At 39.8% G+C, this 12,799-nt stretch overlaps 1 protein-coding gene across 2 annotated transcripts in view; it reads left to right on the top strand.

Annotated features, from left to right (window-relative positions):
• large1 (LARGE xylosyl- and glucuronyltransferase 1) overlaps positions 1-12,799 on the top strand; it is a 136,059-nt gene that overhangs the window by 93,559 nt on the left and 29,701 nt on the right. For both annotated transcript variants that reach the window (XM_030725285.1, XM_030725287.1), the window contains exons 7-9: positions 2,310-2,414; positions 5,534-5,646; positions 9,750-9,875. In XM_030725285.1, the coding sequence (XP_030581145.1) occupies positions 2,310-2,414; positions 5,534-5,646; positions 9,750-9,875 (344 nt within the window). The remainder of the gene's footprint in view (positions 1-2,309; positions 2,415-5,533; positions 5,647-9,749; positions 9,876-12,799) is intronic.

Genomic DNA, 12,799 nt, shown 5'->3' with positions numbered 1-12,799 from the left:
AGGAAGTCGGCCATCTTCAATTGAATGTGTCAATTTTTGCCATTTCCACGCCTGCTATTTGAACGAACTTGTCCTAGGGCATTTGACCCAGTGAGACCAAATTTGCTCCACATCATCTAGACAAGGAGCCCATCAAATATTGTGGAAATCTTTACAAAATATTAAATGGCCTTGTCACACCAGGCCATTGAAGTTGGCCTTCGTTTTTCTCCCTCACCACCAAAATTGTTTGTGCACTTGTTCGCACATGCTTTGTCTGATCAGGCTGAAAATTTAATCACTCATGTACACACCCAGGCTGAATCCATAACTACAGATTCAAGACTGTAGGCGCAATAGCGCCCCCTACAGAAGCAAATGAAAATTTGTATGACGTCCACATAATTAGTTTTGCTCTGAAATGCATGAAACTATCTTTCACCATTCCTTACGAAATCCTCATCAATTTGATAAGCCTCCTGCCCTGAACACATTGATATGCATAAAGTCCATAAATGTTACAGCGCCACCTACTGGCAGCTTTAAATATCATAAAATAGCATGTTTTTTAGCTAGCCCCAGAGCTACATTATATCTACAGCTCTGAAATTCTGCACACTCATGTAACATCCTAAGACGTACAAAAAAGTCTCTTGGAGCCATACTGGAAACCCTACAGGAAGTCCAGCATCTTCAATTGAAAGTGTCAATTTTTGTCAATTTTTGCCATTTTCAGGCCTGCTATTTGAATGAACTCCTCCTAGGGCATTTCAGCCAGTGAGACCAAATTGGCTCCAGATCATCTAGACAAACAGCCCATCAAATATTGTGGAAATCTTGACAAAATATTAAACGGTGTTGTCACACCAGGCCATTGAATTTGGCTTTCATTTTTCTCAATGGCGACCAAAATTGTTTGGGCACGTGTTCGTACATGCTTTGCCCGATCTGCCTGAAAATGTAATCACTCATGTACACAGCCACTCTGAACCCATAACTATGGATTCAAGGCTATACGTAGCTGCAAGAGCGCCCCCTACAGAAGCAAATGAAATTTTGTATAGCATCCACAAACTTAGTTTCTCGGAAATGTATGAAAATGTGTTTCAACATTCTTGACATCATCCTGATCAAAACACTCTATCAGACCCATGCCCTATTTTGCATGCTGGAGCCGTGACCCCACCCCCAAATATTCCATTGCGTCTATGCCGAGAGCAAAAGATATCTTTTCCTATAAAAGAATTCAACTTTCTACAGACCTTCTGTACACCATCACGATCACAAGACCTCCGAGTGCGGCACGGGTCGACGAGCGCCACGGGTCGACGCGCAGGGAGTGCGAGGGCCCGATATCACCGCTTGCGGTTTTATTCATTATTATAATGATATATAATATATAAATAAAATTTTATTTAATTTAATGTAATTATTATCAGGCTGTCCTAAAAGCTCCCTGAAAAGCCTTCAGCTGATCCAAAATGCTGCAGCTAGAGTACTGACAGGGACTAGAAAGAGAGAGCAGATTTCTCCCATATTGGCTTCTCTTCATTGCTCCCTGTTAAATCTAGAAGAGAATTTAAAATCCTTCTCCTCACATACAAGGTCTTGAATAATCAGGCACCATCTTATCTTAAAGACCTCATAGACCTCTAGAAATGAGCAGATTGTTTCCATAACATCTGTTTAACTCCCTGATGAAGGGTTGGTGTTAGGTTAAATATGACGTGCCGGGGAATAAAAGCATTTTATTTGTAATTTGCATGTCCTTGGAGGTGTTGTTTTAATTATTTTTAATACACATATTTCTTTTCCGAGTCCTCCTATGGAACTGTTACTTCACTTGAAAACAAGCTTTAATTTGATGTTTTGTGTGACAGTTTTTTCTCCTGACAGAATCATTGTGTTTTGTTCTGATCTCTTGCAAAATGCCTTTGTTTTTTCCTAAAGACAGTGATGATTCAGCCATAAAACCAGCTTGAATAGAACATAATCATTTTTTCTTTCTGAATACTTAAAAACAGATTTACACAGCCTTCTGGTTCTGCACTTTTTCTGTGGAAAATAGGAAATCACCAGATGATGTAAGAGTGTACAAGCCAGACATAAAATCCTACCTGGGATGCCACAAAAATGACATGTTAAATATATGCAATGCTGAAAGAGAATTCAGTGTTGTGTTTGCATGATTTCACAGAGCCCCAGAACATGATACAATGCTGCAAATCGATAAATACAGGGGAAAGCTAATGACATCAACGGTACAGCCAGTTAAAGTTGCTTGTCAGAGGAAAAACAAACAGTCGTGATCTTGTGTTTATTGTGTTCAGGTCAGCAGGTTCTAGGTCTGGTAGAGAATCAGAGTGACTGGTACCTGGGGAACCTGTGGAAGAACCATCGACCCTGGCCAGCACTGGGCAGAGGCTTTAACACTGGTGAGTAGCTGATAACCTGTTTCTAGCACATTAGCACACTATATTACATTTAAAGTTGTGTAACAACTGTGTAACAGTAATCTCAAGCTGCTTTGTGTGGGTTTTTTACTGAGGAGAACGACAAACGGATTCACTGAGTGTGCATGCTGTGAAAACTTGATTTTGGATCATCTAAGAAACCTGCTGTGCCTGCCAAGTGGGTGCATTGTGGGTTTCCTGCTACTCTTTTGTGACAGTGATTTTTCACCATCGTACGATTGTACAACAAGTCGCACTGCAATTACAATCATTTTACAAGTTGTAGCTGAACATTTTCTTGGTCTTCAACACCTCAACTTGAGTTCCACTTTTCTTCTAAACTACCACTTATGATTTACATTCTGTTATGTGTGCCTTAATCAATTTACTGTTCAGAGCACTGATAAAGTCTGAGGAATTAAATTATTTTTTACTTTTAACACGGTGCAACATTTTCCACTCTAAAATGATATAAAACAACAGTAACACACTAATCTTTTTAAAAAGTTCATCTTTAAATTGTATTTTCAACAGCAGTTAATGTTGTACTCAAATATACTCACAGTAAGCAAAGCTATGACTGCATGTTTGCATTCCACTTTTCTGCTGTAAATGTTTCCATTTTTTTTGCAGTATTCACTATTTATAGAATAAAGATCAAACAACTGAACATAAGGCCACAGTGTACAACAAGCTACACACTGATCTGAAGTGAACTTAGTAGAATTATTCCCAGAAGAAATGAGCTCAGTGTGAGTTCTGCGTGATTGATTGAACAGTTCAGTGTCAGCAGAAACAAGTTCCAGCTGCAAGTCGCCACATTAATACTCAGACTGTAAGAGTGAGAAAAATAATCACACAGATTTGTAAAAACTCCACAAAGTTGCGTTTTTAAAGACTGACCCTGTAAGCATTTTATAAAACATCTGGTGAACTACCAAAAGTGGAGAGAACACAGCGTTGTAGGTGTGCATATTCAGTAAACAGACTTCACTGAACTGAATGTCCTGCAAACATGGACCATTACAGACCTGTGTTAAAGTCAGCTTCAGATTTCATGCTTGAAAACTCAATGACTAAAGGCTGCTGGACACTGATTGGTAGCACAGACATTAAGAAGTAATCTACTGCAAATATTTTTTTTATCCAAAACTTTATTATTATTATTTTTTCATTGTCCTGGAGAGAGCTGCCACCTACTGTGTGGAAGAAAAAGAAAAACACAATTGTGTAAATGCTCTGTGTGTCATGTGGAATTAAAATGGGCTTTGGAATGAACCCATCATAAGCTTAGTGACTGAGACTGACACAGGAAAACATCCTGATATTTGGGTCCAAATACATTAATAATATGAAAACAAAGCCTTCATTTGCATTGCCTGTTCCTCTCTATTCACAATCTGAATACAGGACAACATCTATGGCGAGTTTTTTAAAGACTGTAACAAAAATAGCAAAACATATTGGAGAGGCAGCTGGGAGACAGGTCAACAAACCTTTTTCATTAGCCTGCGATGAAAGCACAGATACTTCGGACTCTGCTGGTGATATAAACATAACAGAAGAGATGGTGGCCCTCAAAGGCCAAACAAGTGGAACTGATTTATTCCTCAATGTTTGCTCAGCAGTTGATGACATAAAACTACCATGGAGCAAGGTTAGTGGGATTTAGTGGGATCGTTCACCAGCCATGGCTGATGAACGATCCCACTAAATCCCACACTGATCTGTAACAAAGTCAGAGAAGAAGGAGGCAACACTGTTAAACTTCATTGCATTATTCATCAGCAGGTTCTTTGTGCTTAACATCTGAAGGCAGGCCAGAAACAGTCTCTGGAGCTTGGAAGCGACAGCCTCCTTGTATTTGTCACAGGGATCGGTTAAGCATTCAAAACAGTCACTGTGCTAGTGATGGGTTGGTCGCCAACAATCCGGCTCTGAGAGCCGGCTCTTTGAAGTGACTGACGGGAGCCGGCTCCTGATTGTGAGCCTGTTCTGCACGTGATTGGTTAAGATGGGTGGCAGCATTTGTGCGTCTACATTGAGCAAGAGGGGAGGGGCCACAGACACACTGCACAGTTGAGTACACAAACACCAGAGAGGGAGAGGTTCCTGCAAAGTTCACTTGGAGACAGAAAAGAGCTAGAGGAAGTTGGGCTTTACACAGAGGCTACACACAGGAACGGTGAGGAAAATGAGTGACAGAAAATGTAGTAAAGTTTGGACATATTTTAATGTGATCAACAGACAGAGTGTAGACTGCAAAGTTAAAATTTCATAATGAGCAGGCTCCACAAACAACCTGCACAGACGTATGCAAACTGTTCATCCATCAGTGCAATTAGAAGAACAAAACAGGGCAGGTCATATCAGGTAGGAAAAACAGGATCAACCCCTCAAAAGTGCCAATCTTTTGTTTTAAAATTTGTATTTGGTGCACTCTATTCTATAACCCAAAACAAGCTTAGCAGCTCACTGCAGTCGCTCTGAGTTTCACAGCGGCAGGAGAATTGTAAAACTCATCTGCACAGATCTTTGTTGTAAAGCCTCAGTGTTCTGCTCTTAAATGCACTGCCGGTGTGACTGTACAGCAGGTCGCAGAAACAGAGAGGCATGTGTTGGATTTACACACAACACCAATTTGACAGAAAGCCTCCAGTTCAGCGGCGGTTGGTGGGCTTTGTGGCTGTGGCCGTGGAAGCAGATGGAACACAGCAGGGTGTGTGAAAGATGATTTATTTGTTTCGATCTGAAAAAATTATTCACCATGTCACTCCCGCTCTGAAATTTTGCTACTCTGTGTGTTTATAGCAGCCATGAAGATTTCTTTCTTTAGCCAGCAAACCGAGAAGCTTTGATTCTGTTTGTTTAGGGAAGAAAGTTAGCAGATGAAAAATATTGTAAGCCTCGTTTGTGCCTCCAGGACGATTTTAACATGTCTCAGAAAACACAAGGCTGTGATTCAGAGCCTCATGATTAGACTTTATCAGCCTTACCAGGCAGCTAGATGCTAATCACTCTGTTTCCTAAGCTACCTGTTGGTACCCTCGTGTCTGTGTTGTGTGTGTGTGTGTTTGAGCACGTGTGTGTCTTCTTGGCAGGGGTTATTTTGCTTCTCCTGGATCGTCTACGGAAGCTCAGATGGGAGCAGATGTGGAGGTTGACTGCAGAAAGAGAACTAATGAGTATGCTGTCCACTTCCTTGGCAGACCAGGTAAGACACACACATATTATGATCGCTCACATCAAAATTTGTCACTTAATGAACTAGTATTGTAGTACTTATATAACTGGATAAAGCCGTTGTGCTTTCATTTCCTACCAGGCATTATGGTGCTGCTCCCATGTGAAGCAAAGACCACTCATTTAAATTTGACAGCTCTCCATTTCAAGTTCAAATCTGAGTAGGAGTATCTCAGTCTGGTACTGGAAGAATCCACTGAGAAAAAGTAGTCTGGACTGGTTGGTAAAAAATAATTTTCAGTTGTGGATAACTAGTAGGAATATATCAAATATGTTGCAGTCAATAAAGACTATATATACACTGCTCAAAAAATTAAGGGAACACTCCACTCACGCATTGGATCTTGATGATTGAACTAATCAAATGTTTACTGGCACACACTGTGTAATTTGTTGACAACAAAATGAGCACTGTATTTAAGTCATACAGTGCTGTAAAAAAAAAAGTACTTACTCCATTCATGATTTATTAGTGTTTTTTTACATATGTCACACTTCAATATTTCAGATCAAACACATTCTAATATTATACAAAGATAGCCTGAGTAAATGCAAAATGCAGTTTTTAAATGATTCATTTATTAAGGGGAAAAGAGCCATTCAAGCCTACCTGACCCTGTGTAAAAAAGTGATTGTCTCTCCTTTGTTAAAACATGAATTAACTGTGATTAATCACATTTTTTGGAAAGCTGAGTTCAATTAAATCAAGAAATCACTTAAATAGAACTTGTGTGACAAAGTTAAGCAGGCTAAAAGATCTCAAAAAGCAGCACATCATACCACGATCTAAAGAAACTCAAGAACATGTGAAAGTCATTGATAACTATCATTGATAACTATCAGTTTAGGAAGGTTTTGGGACTGCCATGAACCACAGTGATCATCCACACATGGAGGAAACCTGAAAGCCCAAGTGCACACGTAATTGCAGCAGGACAAAGAACTAAGCCAAAAAAAAAAAAAAAAACCCCAAAACAAACTTACCGTATTTTTCGGACTATACGTCGCTCCGGAGTATAGGTCGCACCAGCCAAAAAATGCATAATAAAGAAGAAAAAAACATATATAGGTCGCACTGGACTATAAGTCGCACTTTTTTTGGGGGGGGGGGTGATAGAATCCGAGACCCAGAGCAGAAATTCCATCTTGAACGGCAATTTAAAATAATAATGGATTAAAGAACAGGACGAACACGGTTACGCCTACGTTATGCTAACGTAACACATTCAGCTACATGACGCACAACGAACACGTGTTCGGTATGTTAACGTAACATTAAGTTATTCAGATAACCATAGCATAAAGAACATACTAACAAGTTAACCAAACCATCAATCCATTGAATTCTTCATCCTCGGTGTCACTTCTAAACAATTCCGTACACTCCGTAGACGAAGCGCCGCTTCCTCTTCTGTGTCGCGTTAGTCAGACTCGTCGTCAGCTGCAGTTCCAATTATTCCAGCCTTTCTGAATCCCAACAGGATGGTTTGGTTGTCACTGAAGCCCAAGTTTTCTTGATCCATCCAATGACTTCCAGGAAAGTTGGGTGGCGCATTCTCCCACTTGCCGTTAAGCTGTGCTCTCCATCCATCATCCACTGCGCCCACAGGTTACGCAAGACTGCCTTAAAGCTCCGGTTCACGGAGATGTCAAGTGGCTGGAGTATTTTGGTTCATGTGTTATAAATGTCACATATACGTCGCTCCGGAGTATAGGTCGCACCCCCAGCCAAACTATGAAAAAAAGTGCGACTTATACTCCGGAAAATACGGTAAGTGGCCAAGTCAAAGTCTGGACTTAAATCCAATTGAGATGCTCTGGCCGTTTACAGAAGCGTTGGCTAAAATTCCTCCACAGCGATGTGAAAGAATCATTGCCCGTTATCGTGAACACTTGATTGCAGTTCTTGCCTCCAAGGGTGGCACAACCAGTTATAGGTTTAGGGGCAACTGGCTTTTCACACAGAGACATGAAGGTTTGGATAGCTTTTCTCCTTTAATAGTCATCATTTAAAAACTGCATGATGGGCTCACAGGAGGGTGAACCCATGGGCTAAGGCCAGTCCACCAACTGTTTGAGCCTGAAACCAGACCAGACTGCAGCCAGGCTTAGCCAATTTTTATTTATGTTTTTTTAACCACAGATTTGCACATCATTCCTATGATACAGGTGTATCTGTGGACTTTATATGCCAGGGGTCAGAATCAGTGTGCATTGAACTAAAACACAGTCAGTCTTTATTGGCAGCTATTCTCAGGTTCAGCAAAGAGAGTGGCCCATGGCTGAGCTGCAAGAAGCCCTTGAGCGCTTGAAGACCTACAAGCCAATAAACCAAAGAAAACAGTATTATTGTTGAACTCTAATGCTCTATGTGACAGCTGCTGTGTGTTTTGGTTTTGAAACTTTAATGTTGTTTGGATCTTCTGCAAAAAAATAAAAATAAAAGATAACTGAAGATCTCCCTTGTGCCTGTGCCAGTGTAAGAGAACACTTCATTTCTATGTTAGTGCTCACACAGTGTTTCCAGCCCACTTGAGCATACCTGTGTGCTAAAGGTCACCACAAAAAGTGCTAAAGGTTACTTTTTGTGGTGTTCCATATCAAAAACTGTAAGGGCAGACACCAAGACCTTGGTGAAGTTTCTCCTTTGTCTAGGAGTTATTCAGAGCTCATTGGTACAGTTATGAGATTTTAATTAAACCTTCATTAAGTAAAGTCCCGCAAGGTATGCAGTTTGGAAAATGAACAGGCTCCTTTCAGCTTTCCATCTGCCTTTTGCTGTATAACTTCCTCTCATGGACTGTCAGCCCTCTTTATTGTAGTATTCATTGCATGGTTATAGAGTTTTTATGTCTCCCATTGGAAAGCTACCGCTGTCACTTAGGCTTTGCCTTGTGCACCTTCAAAAATCTCAAAGTAAAATAAAAGTCAGTCAGATGTAACCAAAGTTCATTTCCTCAAAGCAATTTGAAGCATTCAGCTTTATGAGTGTGACTGTACATATAACTTAGTTATATAAGCATGAACATCTGGATACATACAACACATTAATGAGACAGTGGTCAAGTGAGGACTGTTAAACTGGGCCCAAAGCAATCATGTCTACAGAATATCTTTTACAGTTTTTGTGAAAATGAAACCATCAGTCAGGTAATACAGTAATTCTTCTCACCTCTGCAGTTGGTGCTGATGATGAAATGATTAATGTATCTAAGTGTATAATGAGCACTTTAAACAAAGAGAAATGCTCAGAGTCCAACTTTACTAATGTGTATTTAGTTCTTAAGCTCTGTTTCCAGAAAAGCTGGGATGCTGTTTAAATTACACTGTAAACAGAAGGCAATAATTTGTGAATCAATAAAACTTAATTTACTGTAATTTAAAAATGACAAAAGCATCACATTAAATGTTAAAACTGGGAATTTTGTTTTTGAAAAATATATATTCATTTTAAATTTGATCCCAGCATCATCTTTCAAAAAAGTCATTAGGATGTTACCCACTGTGTTACTTCACGTCTTCTTTTATCACCCCACTATTTGGAGATAAATGGGACCAGCTGCAGTCGTTTTAAGAGTGAAACCTTATCAGTTTTGGGCCTCCATTGTCATTTTTCTTTTTTTTAATGCATCACACGTTTTCAATGGGCCATCATTGACTGCATATAAAAGATGGATATATCCAGTGTTCTGTTACCCATTGATTTATGGAGTACCATTTTAAATCCTTCACTTTGCAGTTTTGGGTATTACAATCTTGGCCTTTGGCCTTTTGAAACTAGACTATGGAGTGGCTGATGGGGCCAGATAACACAAGCAAAAGCCACCATGTTTGGTTAGTAAGGTGCATTGGTTAGAGATGCTAGTTTTCTTGTAAATGCTTAAAAGAAAGTCAGATTTCTGCAACATACATCCATTTTCTCTTAAAATAGGCATTGTAATACTCTTGTAATACTCTTAAAATAGGCATTGTAAGATTACATAGAGCTTTTTGTGGCTATCTGACAGGTAGCAGGGTCAGATGAGATGATGAAACAAGAGGCAAAGCTTAAGAGTGTGTGTCTTGTGTCTGCAGGATATCTTTAACGCAGTGATCAAACAAAACCCGTTCCTGGTTCACCAGCTACCTTGTTTCTGGAACGTCCAGCTGTCTGACCACACCCGTTCTGAGAAGTGCTACAAAGATGTATCAGACCTAAAGGTGAGAGTGTGCTAACCACATTATGCACACACTTAGTCACTGCAAACATGCAAGACTTCACCTGCATTTATGAAAAATTTCAAGCCAGAGCTACACTCAGTGAGTTTCTACACTTTCAGGCAGAGAAAAATTGTGAGAAGACAACGTGTATTTTCCATAACTAGTGACATCTGCAGAGCTGCCTGAACCTATGATAAAACATGTAACCAAAATACTGTTGGACTAATATTGGTTCTATATTCAGCTGTTGTTTCAATGATAAAATGTAACGGTGAACAGGCTTCCTGACAGTCAGCAATTTGTACATCAATCTACCCCTTTATAGTTCAAGGTTCCAGCAACAACAATGCTTAATAATGCCTGGTTCTTCTTAATGTTTTATTCCAGTTATTAGCTGAACTATGAAGTTCAGCTAATAACATTGCTGCAAGCAGTCAAAATGAGCCGGTATCAGAATAGTCCCTGATAAGTGGTCATGGATGATCTTCAAATTTCTTGAGCAGACATTGACATTGACAGCAGGGACACTGAGAGCAAAGAGATAAAAATACATTTACATTTACTGCAGAAAAACACCTTAGAAAAAATGAAAACTTCTTTCAACTGCTTCCTTTTCACAAAAGACCGTCACAGCAGGTAGCTTTGCATGTTTGATTTGTCAGTTTTTATGCTTTTTCTGACACAACCCCAGAGGATTTGGGTCTCTGGCTGGAACTGAGTCAGTGACCTTTTGCTTGCCAAGCAAAAGTGAAAATCACTACATTGTTGAGCCACATCTTATGAAGGAAATGGAATATTCTAAAACATATATAAAAATCAGCTGATTAGAAAAGCAATTATAAACCAAGGTTATAATAGTTTTATATTTTACGTTATACTTTAGTTTTATTTGTTTAAGTGCATTTTCCCTCTTGCGGTGTATTAACTAGCCTGCAAGTTATTTTTTGGAGTTATTATGGTATGACATTATGGTTGTCACCTCGTTCTCTGTCAGAGCTGCTCAGAGATACTAGCTTGGTTAGATACTCACTTACACATCTGTGTTGGGTCTTTGCAGGGCCTATGTACGCAACTTACCAGCATTTATTCTTGTGTAAGCTGCATTATGTGTGTTAATTACCTTGTGGTCATGTGCTGGTGTTTTATATGTAGTGCCGGCCAACAGAAACAAAAAATGCTGGGACTTTTCCCCTCCTTGGTCCTCTCTCTTTTTTGTCAGTGTTTTTATTCACTTTTTATTCCTGCAGCAAAAAGTAGCTGGAAATGCACAAGAGGACTCGACTGTGCCGAACAGGCCAATCACAATCATTCTGGGTTGCGGACCCAACGTGTGGTTACATTTCTCGAGAGGTGCGCATCAGGTTACATTGTAGATTACTGCATAGGCTCAGAGCGGTTTCATCCAAGCACCGCCATACAAGTGTTGTGACCAAATGGCACTAATCTCTCCTTCTCCAAAGCAACCCAGGTTGTCAGTGGTGCATCATTTCAACATCTCATGTCATGAGATATTGTTCCCTTAACCAAAATATTGCTACCTCCTCACTAGTGCCCCAAAATGCTGACTACAGTAATTCTGAAATTTGTGACTTGTGCATTAATGTTTGGTTGTTAGAGTTAGATAATTAGCATTCACCTGTGCATTGACAATGAACTCCCCAGTTCTTCACTTCCCACATAACATTGTTCAGATCACAGAAAGGATATAGAACAAAGATCAAAAGTAAACTCAAAATGTATTAATTCTTCTTGCTGACAATGGTTTTTCAGCACTATCTCTCAGGATTTCTTCTCATGTACTTTTAGAAAGAATGTATTTACTTTAAGGGTGTCTGAGGTCAGTGACGTGCGGTGAGGGTCGTGACTGGTGAGGCACTGACGTCATCACATCAGATTTACAAACATATAGCTTATTCACCATTTGACTGGCAACAGTTGTTTTGTTTAACATTAACATAGTCTGAAGCAAACCTTTTAGCTCCGGTGTTGGTCTTCCTTTAATTATTATCTTCTGCTTCGGTTGAAAGTCCAGTTTAGAAAATTCTTTCAGTTGAGTTATGTAATCTTCAATGTTGAACATAAGGCCAAGCAACAGGAAAAACTAACTGGCCTTGCTAACTGTTTATGGTAGCTTGCCGCCGAGGAGTCGTAGAGTCCCTGGGATCACCAGCGCCCCCTACCATGAGGCCCGAGAACTGCGTGCCTCACCTAGTGTCTCTTCGCAGCAGTTTCATGATCGCTCAACACAAGAATGCATTACACACACATACAGTTGTTAATGAAAAAACAAAAAAAAAAAACTGTGCATTATATACACCAGCTAAAATATGGAAATTTAGTTCATATAGTAAAAGTGTTAGAACATTTTAATAGCCACATGCAAAGGGAAAGTAATCCGGTCTCACTGCATAGCATGCCAGCACAGTTAGTAGTCATTGGCAATGACTATACTGAGCCGCACCACGGATTGCGCAATCCGTGGTGCGGCTCGCCGGGCTGGTGCCTCACCGTTCGTCTCTTAGTATTTGACCGGCAAATGCGAAAATTCAACGATTTTGAAAAAACTAATCTAAAAATGGTGTAGTTAAATGGAAAAGAACTTTAAAATACAAATCACTGAATGAATATAACCATTTAATTTATTTTTTAATTTTATATTTCCACGATGACAGGTGAGGCCGTGCCTCACCTGCCTCCCCTGACTGCACGTCACTGTCTGAGGTGTTTGATAAATGTATCGAGTCAGAAGGTGTTTTCAGGGTTTGAAATTCTTTGTTTCACAGGGAGTGTCATGGGCTGGATTCCAATCAGTTTAAACACTCTCAAAAAACTCCAGGACACGGGTAACTCTCTTTTCCATGAAGTTTAGTAAGAATCTTGTGAAAGACAATGCCCTAGCAAAAAGGGGGACAGAAAAGCTTCAC

This window comes from Archocentrus centrarchus, unplaced genomic scaffold (genome assembly GCF_007364275.1).
Source record: "Archocentrus centrarchus isolate MPI-CPG fArcCen1 unplaced genomic scaffold, fArcCen1 scaffold_52_ctg1, whole genome shotgun sequence".
Classification (NCBI taxonomy): domain Eukaryota; kingdom Metazoa; phylum Chordata; class Actinopteri; order Cichliformes; family Cichlidae; genus Archocentrus; species Archocentrus centrarchus.
The sequence above is the reverse complement of the archived record's forward strand: the minus strand, read 5'-3'. Positions and strand labels throughout refer to the sequence as shown.